The sequence below is a fragment of the Anopheles stephensi genome, chromosome 2 (genome assembly GCF_013141755.1).
Source record: "Anopheles stephensi strain Indian chromosome 2, UCI_ANSTEP_V1.0, whole genome shotgun sequence".
Classification (NCBI taxonomy): domain Eukaryota; kingdom Metazoa; phylum Arthropoda; class Insecta; order Diptera; family Culicidae; genus Anopheles; species Anopheles stephensi.
Window position 1 is genome coordinate 85,220,543 of NC_050202.1, and position 22,267 is coordinate 85,242,809.

The 22,267-nt window shown below is 52.1% G+C and overlaps 2 protein-coding genes across 5 annotated transcripts; one reads left to right on the forward strand and one right to left on the reverse strand.

Annotated features, from left to right (window-relative positions):
* The first annotated feature begins 523 nt into the window (after positions 1-523).
* LOC118507094 (inactive rhomboid protein 1-like) lies at positions 524-12,072 on the forward strand. Of its 2 annotated transcripts, none has more exons than XM_036045085.1 (8): positions 524-808; positions 2,702-4,350; positions 4,863-7,839; positions 7,912-8,136; positions 8,218-8,559; positions 8,631-8,885; positions 8,959-9,216; positions 9,303-12,072. In XM_036045085.1, exons 2-8 carry the CDS (start codon positions 3,587-3,589, stop codon positions 9,870-9,872), a joined length of 5,391 nt encoding a protein of 1,796 aa, XP_035900978.1. In that variant the 5' UTR covers positions 524-808; positions 2,702-3,586; the 3' UTR covers positions 9,873-12,072. The 2 variants fall into 2 exon arrangements, with proteins under 2 accessions (XP_035900978.1, XP_035900977.1); XM_036045084.1 differs by having other exon boundaries at positions 525-637.
* Positions 12,073-13,322: 1,250 nt separating this feature from the next.
* Positions 13,323-22,052, reverse strand: LOC118504216 (proteasome activator complex subunit 4A-like). Of its 3 annotated transcripts, XM_036038420.1 has the most exons (10): positions 21,771-22,052; positions 21,142-21,641; positions 20,920-21,060; positions 20,747-20,863; positions 20,459-20,593; positions 19,320-19,364; positions 15,046-19,238; positions 14,426-14,957; positions 14,197-14,344; positions 13,323-14,109 (listed from the first exon to the last, which is right to left on the reverse strand). In XM_036038420.1, exons 2-10 carry the CDS (start codon positions 21,456-21,458, stop codon positions 13,975-13,977), a joined length of 5,763 nt encoding a protein of 1,920 aa, XP_035894313.1. In that variant the 5' UTR covers positions 21,459-21,641; positions 21,771-22,052; the 3' UTR covers positions 13,323-13,974. The 3 variants fall into 3 exon arrangements, with proteins under 3 accessions (XP_035894313.1, XP_035894312.1, XP_035894315.1); XM_036038419.1 differs by having other exon boundaries at positions 21,142-22,052; XM_036038422.1 differs by lacking the exon at positions 20,459-20,593 and having other exon boundaries at positions 21,142-22,051.
* Positions 22,053-22,267: the final 215 nt, after the last annotated feature.

A 22,267-nucleotide genomic window follows, 5' to 3' on the forward strand; every position in this document is an offset into this window, starting at 1 on the left:
TTTATGTTCATACATTAATTTAATAAACAATCAAATAGAAAAAGTGCACAGCTTAATAATAAATTATCTCATGTTACTAAGTAAATACGAAGCAAGTGGGATTCGTGGAAAAAGACTTACTTTTCCCATCCAATTCCACCATAGTGCCTGGTAACTGCCACACCAACACACCGTTACGCGTTACTTCTTCCCCCCCCCCCCCCCTTGCCCGTCCACCGTTCCCTTCAACAACCACAAGCGAAGTGGAAAAACACGAAAGGGTGTGTTTGTTTGTGTGCGTGCGATAGAGACAGCGCGAACGTATCGCGCGCAGTTCCAACGGCGCATACCATTTTGGAAAGGACACGGCAACCCTTACTGCGGAACAGGGACAGCACACGCGGAACGGTTCTCCGCTGAAGTGCCTTCCCCCATCACACCGATAGCGATCTCTTTGCCCAGTGTTTCAAAGTGTGCGTGTGTGTGTGTGTGTTGGTGCGAACAGTGAAGTGTTTCCCGTCGAACGGGGCAAAGGAAAAATCAAGTGACGTTGAAGGCTTTGCAGTCGGAATAGCGCCACGGGTGAACACACGAGCGAACAGGGAGCGAACAATTTTCCCAACAAAACGCGCCCCGGAAAATAGCCCACGAAAAAAAAGTACCCGTAACCGATTCGTCATCTGTTTTTCCCCGAACGTTTTCTTTTTTTCTGTGTTTTGTGATTCTATTGTGTTTGATAAGGAGAAGGATTTTCCACTACGAAGGTGCGAATCGTGCCGTGCCGTGTGAGTTGAGGTGGAAAAATCGTCCATTTGCAGCAACGGCTACGGTGAGGAAGTGAAAGTCTGTGTGACCTGCGTGCGGGGTGAGCGTTTTCCGTGTGCTTTCCCAACGGTGGAAATTGTTCACGGTCAAAACAATCCGCACAACCGAGTGGCACACCCCGTGTGTTGCGGATTTCAACATGGTGCCAGCCAGTACGGCACAGTATCAGCACAGCAAAATCTTCCCTCGACCGTTCTAAAACGTCACCAAATTTCTCCTCCTTGCTTCCTCGGTGGAAAGTTGGGAGTGGAGAATTGGAAGAGTGTGTTGCGGAGGGACTTGATTTCCTTCCAGAGCAGCACCCAGACGGGGTGGTGAAAAAAGTGGTTCGCTCGTTTTAGGTGATTTTCTTTCCGGAAGCTTTTGCTCTTCTCACCGCCTCCTTCTTCCTCTTCTTACCTTCCTCCCTTCCCCCCCTTCCCACACCCATTCGCAATGTCAAAATCTTCCTTTCGAGCGCCTGCTTTGATATCCCTTTTTCGCTAGGGCGGTAGCGCAAGCATTTCCCGTGGAATAAGGTCATCAGCATTGGATCGATTCTAATCATCAAATTGCAAATGCCTCCAATTGCCCCGGGATTTCTCGCTCGCACTTTCCGACAAACTTCGCGACAAACCTGGATTCGCCAATTATTCAATAGCACCACACGTGACGTGTGGCGTATTGTTTTAAGTAACCAGTCCAGTAATGGTCCCCCCTCGTTGCCATGCCCTGCTTCGCCATGGGTTTTCTCGCCACGAACGTCAAGTACCACCACATGCAGTGGAAGTAACTTCTCGGCCAGTAACATCCCGTCCCGTGTGTGTGGGTGATACGAAAGGGAGGAGAGACAAAAAAGCACCACTACAAAAATAAACAAGCAACAGCAACAACAGAGCATATTAGTGTTTCTCAGTAAGCAGAGTTCACCTCATCCTCATCATCAGCAGGTTTCTTTTTTTTTGTTGGAGCTGACGTACTTCCAGCGCTGAATAAAGGATTAATCAAGTGTCCCTGTGCCTCCGCTTGTCCTTATGTGTGTGTGTGTGTATCACCGAACACAAGTGTACGTGTGTCTACGCGATTGTGTGTGTGTACCTGTGTGTATGTGTGCGCAGTGTTAATGTGTGTCACGTGCAAGGTCTCCGTGTGCTAGTGGTCGTGTACAGGAATGCAGCTGTGTACAGTGCTGATGACGACGATGAGCATGGGCACTGTGTGTGTACGTGAAGTCAGTCGGTCGTCATTTTAGGATGAAAACCCCGAGACCAGAAAGAAGCACACACAACACCAACCAAAATAAAGCGAAAGCAACAACAAAAAAAAAACACACCACCCGAGAGGAGGATGTGTGTGGCTGTAATTTTGGCTGCCACTGGCTGGTTAGTGTTGCAGGTGTGTGAGATGTGATACAAGCGAGGTACGCCCGCATTATTCGTTGCCGCATTCAAAACCCCGTTGCGCTACAAAATGAAGTCGTAAAAGAATTAATTTTCTTCAGCGCAAAAAAAAAAACCAACGAATATGCCACTCCGGTCCGGTGTTTATTACCACCTCGAAGTGTAGACGTCATGATCCGGCGCTCTTGCTGGTGCTAGTGGAGTACAGTGGGAAGATCAGTTGTCCGAAAACGAGGACTACTGCTTTGATGTTTACTCAGGCAGTGTTCTTTGTGCAACCGGAGGACGTTGGGCTCTCTTTGTTGATCCGCGAAGCTAATGGTGCGCGTTGTTCGGTTGGACCACCCGTCAGCTAGAAGAAGGATATTTTTAACCATCCGGAACCGAGGGCCGTGGACTTTGCGTTGGGTAGGGATGAATTGAACGTTCGAAGACTTGGTTTACGGGTGCATGCGTGTTAGTGTTAGTTGCCTGGTTGGTTTCTTCGTCTGACGAGTTTATTTTTATCGTTCAAGCAGGATTCACAGCAGCAACGGGCGTACTAGTGTTGTGTGTGTTTGCAGAATAATTCCAGTGTTTACCACCCGTGTGCGATAGTCGTGTGTGTGTGTGCGCAGTGCTTCAAGATGTGGTGCAAACCACATTTTATGGGGCGATAGCGAGGTGCCATCGTTGGCTTCACTCCCAGTTGACACGAAAGCCGTCGCTCCACCGACAAACGTCAACAAGGTGTCGTATTGACGACGGCAGTGCCGATAGTGCGCGCTCGTACCACCACGGTAGGGTGTCGAATACATCAAAGCAGCCGCCGATTATTAGCAACCCCCTGTCTGTACTACACTTCTATTTGCACCTGTAGTGGAGAGCACTGAAACCGTACTGGTGGTGTTGGTGGATTGATTTTCTCGGCCGTCCCCTGTCGCTACTGCCCGTACACCCACAGAGCGCCTTATTCCTTTCCAGACCGGAGCAACAGCAAAAAAAAAGCCGTTAAGCAAGGGTGCGAACAAAGGCGCAACCCTGCACCTGAGAGGAGTTGAAGCGTAAACCCGTCGCTAAACGGAGCAAGCGAGCTTAGGCAAACATAAAACACCCTCAACCGTGAATTGGCACGCGAAACACACACGCACACACTGGGCGAAGGAGGACCCCGCACGCCATTACCGTCGCACAACAAAGAGGGACGGGAACATCGAACCATTCGCGCTAGCCAGCCCAACCAAGCACAAGCTGAAAAAAGCCTTCAAGGTGGAAGGATTCGCACGGGAGCGGAACGCACAACAATGCCACAGCGAAAGGCGGCGGCGGAAAGACCGAGTGCGGTGCGACGTACGACGACGACCCTATAGCGGGACCCGGTGGACGCCGGGCAAGTGAACACTTCCACCAGCGGGACCTACCCGATGGAGGACGGTGCTGAGTACGGCCATGCCGGCATCCAACATCACATGCCCACATCCTCCCCCCATCCACAGCTATCCAAGGAGCTGACGCACCATCACAACCAATCCCAGCAGCAGCAGCAGCAGCAATCGCACCATCGTAACCATGCACACCAATCGCAGCAGTCACATCATGCGAAGCTCCTCCAACAACAGCAACAGCACCAGCCCCAACCTTCGCAACCGCATCATCTGTCGAGCGTTCCGGCATGGTACGCAGGATCCTCCGGTGGGACGCTTCGTTCGGCAAGTTCCGGCCGGCGGGCATCGTACGGCCACAGTCAGTACGGATCGCAGCAGCAGCAGCAACAGCAACAGCCACAACAACAGCCACCCCTTACCTTACCCCCCTCGGCTGTCAATTATCACGACATGGCCGACACCATTTCGATCGGCAGTGGACACTCGGCCCATCGCAGCTACATCGAACAACACCCAATACAATCGCAAGCGCAGCAACAGCAACAACAGCATCTTCGGGGAGGAGTCGCCGGCGGGTTGCTGATCGACCGGCACGGCACCACCACCACCAGCACGGACCGGTTCGGTGCGCTAGATGATCCACTCAGTACGAGCTGCCTGCAGCCTCCGTCACCGGCACCGAGTAATGACCACTACGTGATGGGACTGCCAGCACCGGGCCCGGCACCGGTCAGCCATCACTACACCGACAGCCGGCACTATGGCACGATTCAGCGACGGACGGCGAGCCCCTCGAACATCAGGTACGTAACGCGTGGTGGGGATGATTTTCACCTGTGCCTGTGGGTTATTGGAATTAATTGCCCCCGAAGACGGAATCGATTTATGTAGCGTCCGGAGAGTAGAATTAGCTATAAACATTGATCCCGCATGGGGAACGCGCGCGGAGAACTAAAGCATGAGCTAGACGATCCTTCCGTCTATTCGCACGCGATCCGCGTAAAGAAAGGATGAATGTCAGGTGTAGGACGATGGTAATGGCGAATCTATAAGTGAAGCAACTCATCCTTTATTCACGCGGCAGGTACTACGCTCCGAACGCTAGCAAACCGGACATCTTGTTCTAGAGATCCCGAAATAAACTGAAGCTTAGAATTTGGAGCATGCTCCATCTTATGATTCGTATGCTTCATTAGGAACTCTCGTGGCACTCAGTAGTTAGTGGCAGCTCATTAAATTAAGAACCCTTGCATACGGCTCCACCACCATAACCACCAACGCTAATGCAATTTGCTTTCGTTTCCATCCCTTGCAGATATCGGCACAGCTTGACGGAGAACTATCGGGACATTTCACCGCAGTGCGACCGGTACATACCGCCACCGGCACATTTTCTCGGCGCCGACACGTACGGCTACCTCGGCTCGAACGTTCACACGCCGATCAAGCGTTACGTGCCGACACCGCCACCCCAGGAACCACCCTATCCACCGCTGGGAGGTGCCGGTTCTGCCAACGCAAAGACCCAAGCTCTCATGAGTGCTCTGCTCGGACATCAGGGACAGCAGCGGGCCGGTCCCTCCTCGTCCCATGCTCACCATCCGCATCAGTACGCGTACGCTACCAGCACACTTCCGTACGGATTTCGCGTCAAGAGTGGTCAGGGTGGCGCGAGCGGTGCTAGCGGTGGTGGGAACGGAAGCAGCATCAACGTTACCACCGATCCCACCACCATATCGCCTCCGAAGGGTTTCGAAACGCCCGACCACCTTTACGGCAGCATTAGCAACAGCACCACAGGCAGCATTGCCGCCAGCAACAGCAGCATCAATACACCGCCAGCCCGTGTTCGACCCCCCAAGTGCCCGTCGTCTTCCCTCGGCAGCGGGGGCCCGCCGCACAACACTTCCACCCTGCCCCACGCTACGTCCCACCACACCGCCAGTGGACATGTGTCGCGTAGCAGTAGTCGCCACTCCACGCAAGGATCGTCCGGCACGAACGGTACCGGCAACAGTGTCAGCAGCAGCAGCAGCACCAACAATAGCTACCGAATGTCACGGACGTCGAGTGCTGAGTTCTTGGACCAGCCACGAGGTAGCTACCGTGTATCGACACCGGTGAGTGTGATGAGTGAACCGAACGGTGGATCGGCTGGTGGCAGTGCGTCCTGTCTGCACTGTAACACACTCCGGCGGACGACCGGTGTACATCAGACAACGCAAACGACGGGACCGATCAGTCCGCAACCGATTGGACCGTCCGACGCGAACAGTTGCCATTCGGTGCCGGCCAGTCCCGCATCACTCACCTCACCGCAGCAGCTGACGGGCGCCAGTATGACGTTGGTTTCTGTAGGACCGGCTGCTTCACCTCACCCCCAGCAACCACAGCACCATCTGGTGTCGTCGCAGTATAGTCAGGCACAGCAAAATCAACCCTCCTCACTGCACATTCCATCAGTTCAAGGCATTGCAACAGCACAATCACAGCACTCGCAGACGTACGATAACCTGAATGATGGCACTGGAACACTTGACCGCGACAGCGGCGCCACGATTCCCCGGAATGCTAGCAAGCATCAGTTTGTACAGTCGAATCGTAACGAGACGCCCTCGATGGAGAACCTGCTCAGTGCCAGTAGTAGTCGATCGTTGTTGATACAGCAACAGCAGCAGCAGCAGCAGCAGCAATACAATTCCCAAGCGGGTGCGTCTTCAAGCCAACAGCAACAGCCACAGCCGACGAGTGCGACGGCCACACCGGTACCACTAGCACAACCATCCACAGCACAACAATCAATACCACCGCAACAGCAACTGACCAGTCCACAGCAACAGAACGTCCCAGCAGAGCAGCTTCAGTCCCAGCAGCAGCAGCCACAGCAACAACAGCAAGCACAGCCAACACCCTCACCGCAACAGATAATGCCACAACCACCGATCATAATGCCCTCCCAGCAAGTGATATCCTCACCCGCCATCGTACCCTATGCCATGCCGGCCCACACCCTCCAGGCTCACGCCGGGCACGGAGGATCGCTGAACGATTCGCCGGCTTCCACGCTCCAGCGCAGCAGTAACGCTCAGCTGCTTCGCATCCCTCAGTCGAACCTGTCCTGCAAGCAGCGCGTCAAGGAGTACTTAAGACGCGAGACGGCCAAATTCTTCGGCGTACCGATCCAGGACGAAGAGTACGAGCGTACGAAGTGGGATGATCGACAGCGTCGCTTCGCCTGCCGACGATTTGGTTCGCTGCGTGACGACTACGACCGTGACGGCGGGCATGCCATTCACGGTAATGGGCCGGGCATGCATCACCACCATCATCATCACCATGCGAACGAACACCATCATGGGCATGGGCCGAACCATGGTCAGGCGGCATCACTGCCGCCCTCCGATCGGCCAGACATTCTCCCGGCCCAGAGCCAGGACGAGCGGGAAACGGAGCTGAGTAGACGGCAGCGTGCCAACCCACACTACGCCTCTGCCCAGGACCAGCAGGGCGATGTGTACTTGATACGCGCCGAACGAAAACCATCCGTACCGGCCGTCATCTGCAGTGGGCTTAACTTCATCGTGCAAAGCATCACCCGACGGCGGCTCCGCACGCACAAACAGTGGTCGCGAAGCTTTGCACCGGCACACGTGGAGCTTACCGGGTTGGACGGTTCGGATGGTTCGGAGGTGCACTGTGATGGACTCGCTCCCATACAGGACGGGGAGGCATTCTTCGACACACCGACGGCGGTAGGACCGGGCGGGATTGGACAGCCAGAGCGAATCCAGCATGGTGGGCTGATGGCGCACGACAACTCCCGCCAGCTGTTTGTATCGGATGGCGATCGTGCCACTGGCAGTGGGATAATAAATGGCTGGAGAACCAAGTCAGCGGAACTCCACCACCAGCAGCAACAACAGCAGCAGCAACAGGCTGCCCAAGCTGGTCAGCAAGGACAAGCAGCAGTACTGCAGCAGCAGCAGCAGCAGAACCCGGACCAGGCGGGTCTCCCAGCCAGCACTGGCATCTACGGACAACGAATCTCATCGCACATCTTGGACGGTGTGTTGGACAACTCTTTGCGGCCCGTCCGAAATCGGGTAAAGTTGTTGCGACCGAATCTACTCGACGAACGGTACGATTACCGGCCATTCTTTACCTACTGGATCAACACAGTGCAGATTGTGGTGATGATCCTATCGCTCATCTGTTACGGGTTCGGACCGGTCGGGTTGGGCATGGAGTACCGTTCGGCACAAGTTCTCGTGACCAGTTTAAGCTTGCAACAGGTACCGTGTACACAGCAACGAACTCATTTGTAAGGGCATTTTGAGCAATCGGAATCTATTCCCCACCTACAGGTACATCATCAAGAGCCACGCAACATATGGATCGGTTTGCGAAGTGCCGACCTGATACATCTGGGCGCCAAGTACGGAGCTTGCATGAGACGAGATACAAAGATTCTGGACGTGGTGTCCCGGACGCGTAAGCACGAGCGGGAAACGGCTTGCTGCATACGGAACGACGATTCTGGCTGTGTACAGAGCTCCCAGGCGGACTGCTCCATTCGTGGTTGGCCATCGGTAATGCACGCTCAAAATCGCACAAACATTAATGTAACACAGGTAACTAAATCTCTCTCTTTCGCCCATTTTTTTTTCCAGAAAACGATCGCCACATGGAAAAAGTGGTCCCCCGGAGAGTCGGGCCCTGGAGGCCGAATCTCGGGCAGTGTCTGTGGGCTCGATCCAAAGTACTGCGATGCACCGGCGTCCATCGCACCGCACGAGTGGCCGGACGACATCACCAAGTGGCCTATCTGTCGGAAGAACAACCAACTGTCCCAGCGGTTCCGCTTCAAGGACCACACGGCAGAGCATATGGTGTGCGAGGTGATCGGACATCCGTGCTGCATCGGTGTGTACGGCGAGTGTCGCATCACGACCAGAGAATACTGTGATTTCGTACACGGGTACTTTCACGAGGAGGCGTCCCTGTGTTCCCAGGTTGGTGCACTACTTGTTGGAGCGCCAGAACTCGTCCACTTCAACCTGTTTTCTTGTGTTTGATTTTGTAGGTCTCGTGCTTGAACGATGTGTGTGGCATGTTTCACTTCATTGCCGTCGACTACCCGGACCAGTTCTATCGTCTCTTTACGTCGCTGCTGCTGCACGCCGGACTGATCCATCTGATCATCAGCGTTGCCTTCCAGCATCTGCTGCTGTCCGATCTGGAACGTCTGATAGGACCACTGCGGACAGCCATCCTGTACATTGGGTCGGGTATTGCCGGCAATCTGACGAGTGCTATATTTGTGCCGTACAAGGCGGAGGTAGGGTCATCATCATGGAGGCATAGGGGTGTTTACTGCCGTACTGATGCACGCTTTTGTCTGTACACTTCAGGTTGGACCTCTGCCCTCGATTGCGGGCGTGCTGGCGTCACTGATGCTACAGCTCGTACTGTGCCACTGGAAGAGCTTGAAGAAACCACACATAGCTATGATCAAATTGCTTATCCTCGGCTGCACCCTGTTCGGGCTGGGGACACTGCCACTGCAGCAGAACTTTACCGGGCTGATTGCGGGCCTGCTCACCGGTATAGCCCTCACGCTAGCATTTGTACCATTTGTGAACGTAACGAAACATAGCCGTAAGAGTAAGGTAGGTGTGGATCTGACAGCAGCGTGTGCAGTGCCTTATGAACAAGCCGTTCTATGTGCTCTCTTTTTGGCTCGTTTCTCGCTCAGATCAACCTCATCTGGACGTGCGTGACGCTACAGTTTGTTCTGTACGCCATCATGTTCATCATATTCTACGCCTTCCCGACGCTGTTCGAGTCGCTTAACTTCATCGACGGCAATCAGCTGATGGATCCGAACGCCGGCCATGGCTATCACGACCACTACAGCTTGTACGATGGCTACAACAACTACAACCCGCTCGGTGGTTCCGGTGGCCACACGTCTGGTGGCAGTGGGGGACATAACCACGGGCATGGATCCGGTGGTGGGCCTGGCGGCGGCGGCGGCATCAGCAATGGTGGCAATGGAGCAGGAACGGGCGGTGGAAATCACATCATCGGCACGTACAACAACAATTACAAATCTTCCGGTGGTGGTGGTGGCGGTGGCAATGTCATGCACAATCATCACGACTACGGTGGCGGTGGGAACGTAATGCCCGGTGGCTCCAATCGGAACGGTGCCGTTGGTGGCGGCCGGATGTCGACCGGCAACAATCTGCTAAAGACGATAAGCCTGTGCGAAAAGGGACAGTGCGTGCTGAGGCAGCCGCGCCAGGCGGACACGAATGCATGACGGCGATGTTTTCTGCTATTCACCGCACTCGAGCTATGCTTCGTCCTGTTTGTCCTGCTCGTGCTGTACGATGTGGACGACTTTCAGATTGTGTATCAGTTCGTACTGCATTGATTTTGCAATCGTTAGATAATCGTGTTAGACGTACAGGACATTGTATCCCAGTAACTCATTGTGATCCAGGCATGTTATCGAGGGAAGGGAGAGAGAGAGAGCGAACGTGGGAGAAAGTTTCCAAATTTTCCCTGTTTAGCAAAGCGAGTTGGTCCATTTTGTGTGAAAGGACATCACAAAAGCAACCCCACATTGTTATTAATCGCAATTGTGCAATTTCACTGCGACGAAAGTTCAACCCTCGTTTCCCCCGTGCGTATCCGGAAGATAAAAAAAAAAGCGGACGCGACAAAACGGGCGAACGATCGAAAACGATGTGCAATTTAAATACGAATTAAGCGGAATTGTGAATCATGACCAAGGCAACGTAAAAAAGCAGAGCTAGAGACCATACCCTCATACAATCAATGCCACCACCCATTTCATCGTACCATTCTTATCCAATTGCGTAGTATCAATTATCGCTCTTATCATACATCGTACATCATCGCATCGCACTACCATTAATCTACCACCATGAGTACTTTAAGTAATCAGCAGCATAGCTAAAATCAAAACAAGGGTATAAACATACAAACCACTTACTCAACCACCACGCTAGTATTCTTATCCTTACGCTCGACCCGCTCACCCGTGGATTGGCAGGAGGAGGGCTCGAGTTGCGTTTAGATTTTGTACCCCTCGGCCCAAACGAGCTAGAGTGTTGTTTAGTGAGCTCGAGATGTCCTGGTGTCGCATCGGAAAGGAAAAGCTTTAGTTATAAATCTGTTTTGAGTCTCCAGTTTTACTCCTGTTGTTGTCGTCTTCACAATCATCGATCACCAAATGTGTTACTAAACTTACCATTGTTAAATGACACGCTTATGTTACAACATATCCTTTCTTTCTTCACCCATCCCCGTCTATCCACAGCCATCCTGGCTCCGTTGGCGGAAGACGCAAGCGACAAATATTGGCGCTGCTCGTGTGGCAAAATTCGTAGAACAAGCAAATGAGAAAGAGATGAAAAAACAACAACAAAAAAAAGATAAATTGTAGCATTTATTAAGGAAGAAGCATGGTGAATAACGAACATGTACACACAAAAACACGCGCGGCACAACGCAATGTGTGGTGTGTGTGGGACGGTTTATTCATCTCGAAGTGCACGGGCGGAACCACGCCGTAGTTCAGTGGTGAAAAGGTCAGTTTTTGAGAAAAATAAAAGCTATAAGATGAAAGCAACCCGTAATCTAGTAATAACACATTAGAAACATTATCTAACAGAGGAATAAAATGCAACCGAGCTAGCAGAAAGCGGGAATAGAGAAATACGAAAACAGAGCTAAACACATAAGAAGACAACAGTTGATAACACAATACAGAAATTGAAGAGAACACACATACACAAACAGTTACAAACGAAACAAAACCACTCACACATACACACACGGTCTAGGCAACGTAATGTAATAACTCTAGATAAGCGATACCCAAATCTTAGAATTGTCCCTCAGTTAGTGAAAATGAAAGAAATTAACGATGAAGCAAAAAGGGGAAAACACACACACAACAGGAAACCGAAAATAATAATTAACAAAGGAAACAAAAAAACAAACCACAGCTAAGTAAAATAATTGATAAACAAAGCAAACACACATCTTACACACTTATCCGCGAACGGACGATAGAAAATGGAATAGCCGGAACACAGGAGATTTTTTGGTCTGAGGATAAACGTCTGAGGGCGAAAGAGAGCGAGAGAGAGAGAGAGAAAATACAAACATTTGCACCCAAAGAACTCTAGAACTTATCAATAAACTTTAGAGTAAGAGTGGATAAATAGGAACACATTCGTTAAAGAAGGAAGCAGCGGCAGAAAGAAGCATGGATACTACTGGCACTGGAAGCCTGTCCGGAAGGCTTAGGATGAAAACGAAGGGTACGAGCGTGCACACAAACACAAACACAAACCGTGGGGAGTTGTGTATGTAGCGGCAAACGGGAGTGGTGAAGTAATACCCCGGGGAACGAACGGAAACAAGAACAAAATCTTATGTAAGTAAATTCTAATAATAAAACCTCTATTTCGATTTAAAAAAATAATGAATAAACCCTTTTTTTGACTTTTTGCGCTCGATGACCGAAAGGTGGATTAAGTTAATAAGTTATCATAAAAAAATGGATAAGATTATCTTTGATGGGGCGTCTCGGTCCCAGTACGTAGGTCTACTTTAGTGGGGGTTAAATTAAGTCACAAAAAAGCCAGAATCGGTAGACCGAGACCTCTCGACGTTGTAGTGCCAAGGAAGAAGAAACTTTGAGGTGGGCCAATGGTAGAGGCGACAACGGCGCCAGTCTTCATATGGCTCAAATCCCATCCGGACCGTTCCCCCGTACTGAGGACTGACTATCCAACTACGTGGAATCATTAAGTCTACTTACTTACTTATCAGGCGCTACAACCGCTTTGCGGTCTTGGCCTGCTGCAACAATCCTCGACACGGCTCACGGTTTAGCGCCTTCGTCTGTCAATCCCTAATCCCGGCCGTTCTGGCGGACGCATCAACGCCATCACTCCATCTCAATTTGGGCCTACCACGCCTCCTCTGTCCTTGTGGACGGCCTAAAAGGACTTTACGGGCTGGGTCGTCCGGTGTCATTCTCATGACGTGACCAGCCCACCGGCCGCCTGGCGAGTCTAATTCGCTGCACGATGGTGAGATCATCGTACAGCTCGTAGAGGTCGTCATTGTAGCGGCTCCTCCATTGTCCTTCCACACACACACGGAGCCTAAAATCCCTTCTGAGCATCTTCTCTCGAATGCGGCTAAGAGGGCTTCGTCAGTTTTCGACAGAGTCCATGTCTCAGAGGCGTATGTGAGTACTGGGACTATAAATGTTCTGTACAGTCCCAGCTTCGTCCGTCGCGACAGGTATTTAGAGTGGAGAAGTTTCCTCAGGCTGTAGTATGACCGGTTGGCAGCCAGCACCCTTGCGCGTAACTCAACATCAATGTTGTTGTCGGTGGGCTGACTTTTGACCCCAGATAGGTGAAATTTTGAACACGAATTCGAAGGTGCGGTCACCTATCTGTACCTCCCCCTGCGTAAATCAGTGTTTGTCTGTTAATCATTAAGTCTAGTAAGGAAGAAAATTTTAACATGACCCTACGAAGAGGTCGTTAAGTCAAAAAAGAAGGTGAGTTGTCATAGGGGTATCACTTACCGAATTGCCACCAAGACACGCCTTTAACACGCCACGTCCTGTTCTGGAATTTTCTCTTCATCTGTTCGGAGGTAACTCTTCACACCAGCCCACAATAAACCGTGTCGCCTTAAGTGAAAGCTGCTGCCCTTTTCATCGTAACATCGCTGCATTCGAATTCACTGTTTATTTATTGAACATCGCTATACATGTTCACCATCACCACACAGTTGTCTTCACAGTTCACATCGCCTTCCCGCGCTCCACATTCCACTCCATCGCTATACTATTCATAAACCAATATTATGATATTACACCAACGAAACTTAAAACGATGTGCGGGATATTAATTGAATGATTAATAACCCTGTAAAAGCCCAGCCCCGTTTGCTACATGCTACGGTTAAGAAAATGGGGTTTGCGCACGTAACTAGAAGAACGGGTGCGTGTGTGTGTGTTGAAGGTTGGAATAGTTTCTTCTACCTTTGTTGCATGTTGGGCTGTACGATCGTTGCCAGCGTTGGTCAAGCGGTGGCTAACGTACAGCCGCTTGGCTTGTCTGGCAGCCATTTCCATATTGGCCCCGGGCATGAACTATTCCTACCCACAATTCCTCGAATCCATGGGGAGTTACAGTTACCGAGCGAAATCAACGGAAAGCTACGTAACATTCCATATTTCCTTAACTATAAATGAAATAATATAACTAACTTTCGAAACAGTTGCAGATAAAAGGGAGAAAAACGGATTGCACACGTCCGAGTGTGCTTGTGTTTGTGTGTGTGTGTGTGTGTGTGTTTGTTTATGCGTAATACGAAGGAGCGATGGTAAGATCGCTCAGTACGGCTAACTGATCTTCCGTGAACTTTAGCTGATGCACTTCCCAGTTATCGTGATGGGTGCGCTTAAAGTCGCCCATCGTTTTCCGAATGGTGGCCTGCGGTGAGCGAAGGAAAGCAATAAACAATAAATAAATCGCTAAAGAAACCATCCGATGTAAGGCGCGTCACGCCGATCATCTTACCGGTATCGGTTGGGGATCGTTCAGATGTGCACCGAGATGCTCAAACACGTTCGGTACAAACTCAGGCACTTCGTATGGGTAGGCGGAAATAAAGGCACACAGTCCCAGCACACCGGTATGCCTAGCTAGGACGGCATTTGCTTCCGCACTGTAAAAGAAAATCGAGCAAATAGAAGAGGCTCACTATCCACTAAACAACCTCAAAAGCCCTCCTCCCCGTGGTACTTACTTTTCATTTTTAGCCACCTCGCTCGAGCAGCTCGTATCGACCCGGACTCGTTTGGAGCGGATGATTTTCGTGCGACATTTGCGCTTAAACAGCTCCAGCAGCTCCTCGGTGGCCGTTAGGAATGAACAGTGCACCAGACCGCACAGCACCTCCGCCGCCTTCTCGCGCACCTCGACCACACTGTCCTCCAGCAGGCGGAGCACGATCTCCTGCACCTTCGCCTTCCATTCGGGCCGGCTAAGAATGATGGTCATGTTGTAGAAGACCTGCACCTGCAGCACATCGATCACGGCACGGCGGGCCGACCAGAATGACATCTTCGACACCTCGTCGATCTTGGCCAGTGCGACGTCCATGCAGTTTGGCAGTGTTAACGCTTGTGATATGAAGGCCAACAGTAGGGTGCAGATTTCGCTCAGCTCCTGGTCGTGCTCGGATCGCTCCAGGCGGCAGGCAATCGGCAGCAGCTCGAAGTACTCATTTTCGTTACCGTTCGAGTACCGATGGATGGTGTACGTGACCCAGTGTGCAACTGTGAGAGTAGATCGAAGGTAACGAATAACACAACATACTTGAAATTCTACTCGCCAGGCTTCGGCACTGGACGCACCAGCACTTACCTGTTTTAAACAAACGGACCGCTTTCACATATTCACTGTCTTCCTGTTGCGGTGAGCTTGTTCCCGCTCCCTCCACCTCCATCAGCTCCTCCCGCTTCTCCGCCTTCGGTTTCGGCGGTTCGGGATCTTTCTGCAGCAGGATGGCAAGCTTTGGCATGACGTAGGCAAACATTTCGCTACGCTGCGGTGAAACCAGCTTCGACTCGTATCCCTCGAACCGAAGGTCGGCCTCGAAGATGTTTATCAGCGTGTTGCCCAGCCGCTCGCGCAAACTCTGGAACGGATGGTCCAGATGGGGCTTCAGGTAGTCCAGCAGCCGGTGGGCCACACTCGCCATCCGCCACACGTGCTGGTTGAAGGCACCCTGCAAGCAGTACAGCCGGTTGCAGTCGCTGAAGCTGTTTGCGTCCTGCAGCGGATCCTCCATCAGCACCTCGTGCAGCCAGTACTGCTTCGACGGGTCCATCGACTGTGCCGCCGTGGCGAAGCACATGCCCCAGTACACGTCCGTGTCGACCGTGACGTTTTGCATGCCCAGCCGTATCAGTGGCACCATCCGGGCGTACATATCGCGCGTCATCTCGTACGTCCAGTGTTTGGCCCCCCGCATAATGCCCGTCATCACCTCGACCGCGCACCGATGATTGCCCTCGGTCGCCTTGTCCTCTATCAGCCGCTTCATGTGGGACAGGAAGCGATCCAGCAACCGATCGCCAAACATCTTCATCACCATCTTGATCAGCAGCATGCGCGTACTGCTAAACTCATCCCGGCCTTTTTTCTCTTCGAGCGACCAGAACCGCATCAGCGTGTCGACGTTTTCCTGCTGGTCAAAAAACTCGAATATCGTGCGCTCGTGCTCGTTCAGCTCGTCCACCGTGCGGTTCAGCTTCGGTTGCTCCGCGCTCGGTGCGTACACCTTGAAACCCTTCGTCCAGCCGAAACAACCCTCGGACGTGTACATGTACCGCGGCTCGTCCCACTCTGCCTGGCTTTTCGGCACCTTCGCCACATCGTACTGCAGCCACAGGTTATCATCCCGATAGCCGGGTGCAACGTTCGAGCCCGGGTTTGCGGCAACCGCGGACGGATCCTTCCCCTCCAACCGGGCCACGATTTCGAGCGGATTCATGACGACCTTTTTCTGGGACCGTTTCTGCTGCCGGAAGATGCCTAGCATCAGCTGGATGGCCAGCTTTCGCTCGATCACCGAATCGTGGATAAGATGGTGCACTGCCAGGTTCGTCACCGAGGGCGGGTGCTCCGCGTACGGGTGGCACAAGTTGATGAGCATCACCGACGCGAGATAGTGATAGCGAAGGTGCAGCTTGCTCGTTTCGACCGTCTGCACAATCTCCCCGACCAACTGTTGGAACAACGCCATATTGCGCTTGTTCTCGCGCTCGCGTGCCCGCTTGCCGGCCTCCAGATCCAGCTCATCTGCCCGGGTGCGCAGGGCAAGCGCTCGTTCCACCACCTTCTCGCCGATGTCCACCTCCAGCAGATAGGTCGGCGATTGGCCATCGATCATCTTCTTCAACCCATCCACCAGACTGACGATGGAATTTTTCTCCGACAGCTTCGAACGCAACAGGGCCGGCCATACGCGCGCCAGATAACCCCAGTTGTTTTGCGTGATCAAGCGGCCTCGGCGCTTTATGAACAGCAGACACAGGATACCCTTAAACTGCTCGTGATGCGTATTGGAGTCCAGCTGCAAACATTCCACAATGCGGTCCGTCAGCAGTGGATAGGCGTACGGGAACAGATACAGCATGTCGTGCAGCTTGGCCTGCGCATCGATGCGCACCGTCGAGTAGTAGGACACGGACAGCTCCAGCAGCTTCTTCATCACCTGCAGATGCGTGGCAGTGAAGTACGGCAGCTTCATCTCGTCCCTGCAATCCTGCTGAATAATGACGCGCGTCACCACGACCGCCCGCACGTCCCGCTTGCAGCGCGTCAACTGGTACGTCTGGAACCGCTTGGTGCTGTTGAACGTTTTCAGCTGCATTTCGTACGATCCGTTCGGGTGCTTACGATGCAGCACCTTCTCGTACAGCGCAATCATCGATTTGAGCGTTTGCGTGTCATCCTCCGACACCGCCTGCATTCGATCCTGCAGGCGCATGACCGTCCGGATGATCGCCTTTCGCACATTCTCCCCGTTTGGCATGTGAATTTCCAGCGCTTCGAGGCCGAGCGTTACGCTCAGCTGTAGCTCCTTCACGTCCACGCACGACTCGAACAGCTCGATCGGTTCCTCGTCCGTCCAGTTGGGCAGAAAGTTGTGGCAGCGGATCAGTGACTGTAGCATCATCATGCCTACGTGCAGCTCTTCCCGCGGCAGCGTCACCTCGCCCGCACTATGCCGGTCCAGCTTTTCGAGCAGCTTCGGCAGATAGCGGTGTATTATGCGCTCACACACCAACCGGGCCCCTTCGTCCGGTATGCGCCACTCGATCTTACTGTCGGGCGCCATCTTTTCGCCCCAGCGCTTCACCGGCACCACCTCGGACAGGGGTTTCGTGAAGCAGTCGGGACTGTTGCGCACGTCCATGGTTTGCAGCGTCGACATGTTGTTCATCATGTTACCGATAATCTGTGCCAGGTAGCGTGACACACGCTTGCATTTAAACCGTGCCAAACGGTCGAACGTCGGCAGCAGATCGTCCACATAGTGCCGCACGATTTGCGGATCGCCCCGCACCAGATTCAGTAACAGCACCAGATAGTACAGCATCTCGTCGTTGTGCTTCTCGAGCGCTTCCACATTCTCGTGCTCGGCCATGTACTCTTCAATCAGCCGAAGCACGTGGGGCAGCAGCACGCGCAACACTTCCTTGCCGTGGATGCGAGCGAACAGCCGCACCAGACAACCCACCAGCTGACCCGCAACGTTCGGCTCGAACAGGCGCGTCTGCACAAACTCCATCACCTTCTTTGCTGCGGCCGCTACGATCGGTTCCGACGCCTGGCCCATGATGCCGTGCGTGCAGGTTTGCACCATCGGCTCCAGCAGCGATTCCGCCTTCGATCGTGCCGTATCCAGATCGGACTGTTCCATGCGCACGTTGTTCGTGGAGCTGTTCTCGATCAGCAAAAACAGCCGATCGAGATACTGCAGCGTAAAGTCGCTAAAGTCCGCCGTCTGCTCGCACAGCAGCCGCTCGTCATCGGTCAGATTGGTGTGGTACTGGCCCGCCTGCGAGCAATCGATGATCGGTATGAGGAAAGCGACCGACGTCAGGAAGTGGAACGTGCTGCCCGTTTTCATCTGATCGTTCCCATCGATACCGGGCAGCGTGGCCAGAAACAGCGGTATCACGTGCGTTCGCCCCTCGGTGTAGCCCTTGTGGCCGGAAACGAGTGCTCGCGACACACCGATCAGCCCATGCAGGGCCGCGGTTAGCTTGCGCGGTTCCGTCAGCGAATCCAGGCTCGTGTACACCCGCTCGATGATGCTCGGAATGATCAGCGCCGGGCGAAGATCGGCCAGACATTGGAATACTTTCCCAACTTCCTGCGTGTTGAGGCGCGAGTACATTGCCTGCAGCGCGACCGGCTTCATGCACTCCACGAACGCCGTAATGCATTCCTCGGTAAGCTTGTGCTCGTTCGGGATCGGCCGTATATGGTGGCCCTTCCGGTACCGCTCAATCACGAGCCGATCGATGAAGAAACGCGGCAGCAGCGTCAGCAGGTCGCCCAACATCTTAACCCACTTGCCCGAGTTGGCCGGATGCAGGTACGATTCGATCGTGGACATGAACGTGTTGAGATACTGCTGTGCGCTGCTGCGCGGTCCGAGCGCTGACACAATCCACGTCGCAACGGCATCCGGCGGGATCCCGTTCGTTCGGCCGCCCTTCGTGTTGCGATAGTTGACGGGAAAGTTGATCGAGCGCGTGATGCGCGCAAACATGGTCGCAATGTAAGGTTCCCAGTCGATGTGGCCAACGTTCTTCTGGCCAACGACCGCGTACATCGTCATGAAATCGCCCGCCCACGGTGGATTGTGGTATCCGTTCCAGATCGACATGAACTTATCGAACCACAGCTCGTACCCTTGCTCGTAGTTGAGAAAGATGTTCAGTATGGTGATCACGTCACACCCGCTGCCATTGTCGAGCGGCTGTAGCTTCGGCAGCAGCTCGTCCAAAATTTCCTGCGTGGCCGAAGGGCGAAAGTACCTACGCACGGGCATGGCAAGAGAGCGAAAGGGCATTATGCATCGATAGTGCAACGGATGCGGTAGGGCGAAGCATACTTACGGAGTGCACACTTGTATCGCACACTGCAGATTGCCTTCCATGGCTCTGGGAAGTGAAACAGAACATTGTAAACGTTGTTATTCTTTACTGGAAGTGGTGTACAGCTCAAAACTGCCACGTGGGACAACCACACAACAGCCGGGATAAATTATTTTACCATAAACAAAGCGAACCACGCACACCAGAATACTTTTGCTCTCTTGCGAAATGGGTTTCTAAGTGTATTATTATGAAACGAAACTTGGCATGTGGTGATTCTGTTCCAACGTATGCATTTTAAGAAGCGACTGATTTTAATGATTCAACAGCTGTGCAAATAGTGAAAAGATCCGGGGTAAGATGACCCGTAAATTATAAGCAACCAACGATAATAAAAAAAAGTCAATCTTCGAATAGGTTTTAAAAATTGGGAGGGAAATTCTGATTTCTGAAATTTTAAAGTCATTTTTTCCAACATTCGACGCTACTTGAACTCCCCTCCTTATAGGTCGGTGCCAAAGAATCTGCTGATCGCTGGTTGGTTATTCCGACAGTCAAGTTCGATCACATCAGAAGACGTAGCTGTCAGCTTTCTTTTCTTCGCCATCCAAAAAAATAGTCCATTTTTCTTTTAATGCATACCGTTATTGCAGTGTCGTGCGTGTAACCAGTTCATGGTTTTTCTGTAAATGAATTCCTCACCCTACTCCAAAAAGGAAACACTCAGGCTAATGTACCCGGTCTCTAGTGTGCGATATGGATGATTCAAACTACCATGATTATGAAGAGGAAAACACGTTCTCGCTCCTTCCCAAGCAACGATGCGCGATGAAACTACATCCGTTAAGGACACATTCCGGACAGGCTCTCCACCACAACAGCTTCGTGAGAAGTAACCGAGTAACTTGCTCCCCAAATCGCTACACTATTCAGTAGACACTTAAGGCCACCACACACCACCGAAAGAGCTGTTACACCATTCGATACCGATTGAGGAAGTACAGGCAAGAGACAAGGAAAGACAGGCCCAAGGTATATACCACGCCACATTCCGAATGCTCTAGCCCAAGCGCAAGCAAACACGCGACACAACGATGGAACGAAGGGATGGTGGTGGTAGTGAGGATTGCGAAACACGGTATAAATGCTAAACGATTTACGATTTTTGCAGTCCATCCGCGTCCATCTCGATGCCGAGGTACTGAGCCACGGTCGACACCTCGTAGCCCATCCTCTCGGCGGCGGCTTCAAGCAACATTGCCAGCGGTGACACAGTGTTTTCGTTTTCGTTCTTCCTGCAGATACGCAAACGGAGGAACGGCTTTACTAACCCGAAAACGTATGGGCGGAACCCGAACCGTACAGGACTTTGACATCGCACCACGAAACGTACAAGAGATCCCACGCTAGGAGTAGAAGGAGAAGGCCGTGCAAGCGCGCTTACTTACGTTGTGGTGTTGAACAGTTCGCCTTTCTTGCTCAGCCGTGACACCAGCAGATGGAACAGATCGTACAGCGGTCTCCATTCGATCTGCAAATCTTCGGTACTGAGCCATTCGCGCTTCCTAAAAAAACAGTGACCGGTTAGTCGACGAGCAGAGTTCAAACAGACCAAACATACCGAAGGAGAAAGAATATTGCTTCGCTGATTTTGTTGATTGCATCGGGGTCCAGCTTGGGAATGACCAGCATTTCCAGCAGCAGCTGCACAAACTTTACGTGGTCCTCTTTGGAAAACTTCATACCGTACAGTTTGATGTAGCTGTAATAACAAAGCGCCAGAAATAGCAATTGCCACCGATACAAACTTCTCCCCAACTTCGTTCGTCGGTTCCCCACTTACGTCACCAGGTTCCGGATGCACATCATGACCGCCGGGCCCATCTCGCGCATTGCCACCACCTTGCCGAGATTGTTCTTGATACTTTCCAGGTTGGCCTGTGATTCATCGTCCAGCTTGTCCGCGTAGGGAAGAAATTTGTTGCAAAACAGTTCCTTCTGTGGCTTGAAGCCGAGCTTCTCGTGACGCTCGTTTCGCTTCGGTCGACTCTGTTCGATGCCGTCGCTACTCTCATCGTCCGCCACGTTCGACACGGCAGTTTCCGTCTCTGCCAGCGTGCTCAGCGAGGAGCATGCCTCCGTCGACAGTGACTGTGCCATCGTTCGATCGTTGCCCGATGCAGTTCCGTGCTGTTGTTGGGTGCTTGCGTTTCGGTGACGACGTCCAAATGGTGAAAGCTGTCCGTCTTCGTTGTTATGATGCACGTGAACACAGCAACCTATTGTTCTTCCGGGGTTTCGTCTTGTCTCCGACGCAACCTTCGATTGAATCTCTAATTTATGCTAAATCCGAAGCGTTCGTCAGTGACCTCTGCCGTGTGTATCGTTGTAACGTTTGCGCCAGATGTGTGCTTTCGGACGGTGCACCAATTATTGCGCTTTAAACTATTTCGATGTCGCTATGAATTTCACCTCCAACACATCCACAACATGCAGGAAGTGTACCACGAAACACTACGGTCCCAGCAGGGACAGACAGAGCTCTTAAATGTTCGCCGTTGCTCTGCATGGAGCGAAATGCACTACGCACGCAATGACTGGACAAATTAGTGGCTGGAGGGACTTTGCTGCTGGAACAAACACACAACTAATCTACCGTTTGTGCATTCGCGAAATGACAAAACTTAAGTTCTCTCTCGCTCGTTCTGAACAGTCATTACGTTCGACATTTTTCCACAGCAAAGTTTGTAGCATTCCCGTCAGTTGTATTGGTGACATTAGCAGTGTTGCCATTCCGGAAGACATTTACCAGCGCAATCACAGGGTAGCGAGAGTGGATCGAAACAAATCACACCCAGATTGTGTCATCTCCTTGGGCAATACTCAAAACACAAACAAAAAAATTAATTTAATTTTATTTGTTTATTTTTAACATCGATAAATATGTTATTTTTCATTCAAATCTGATG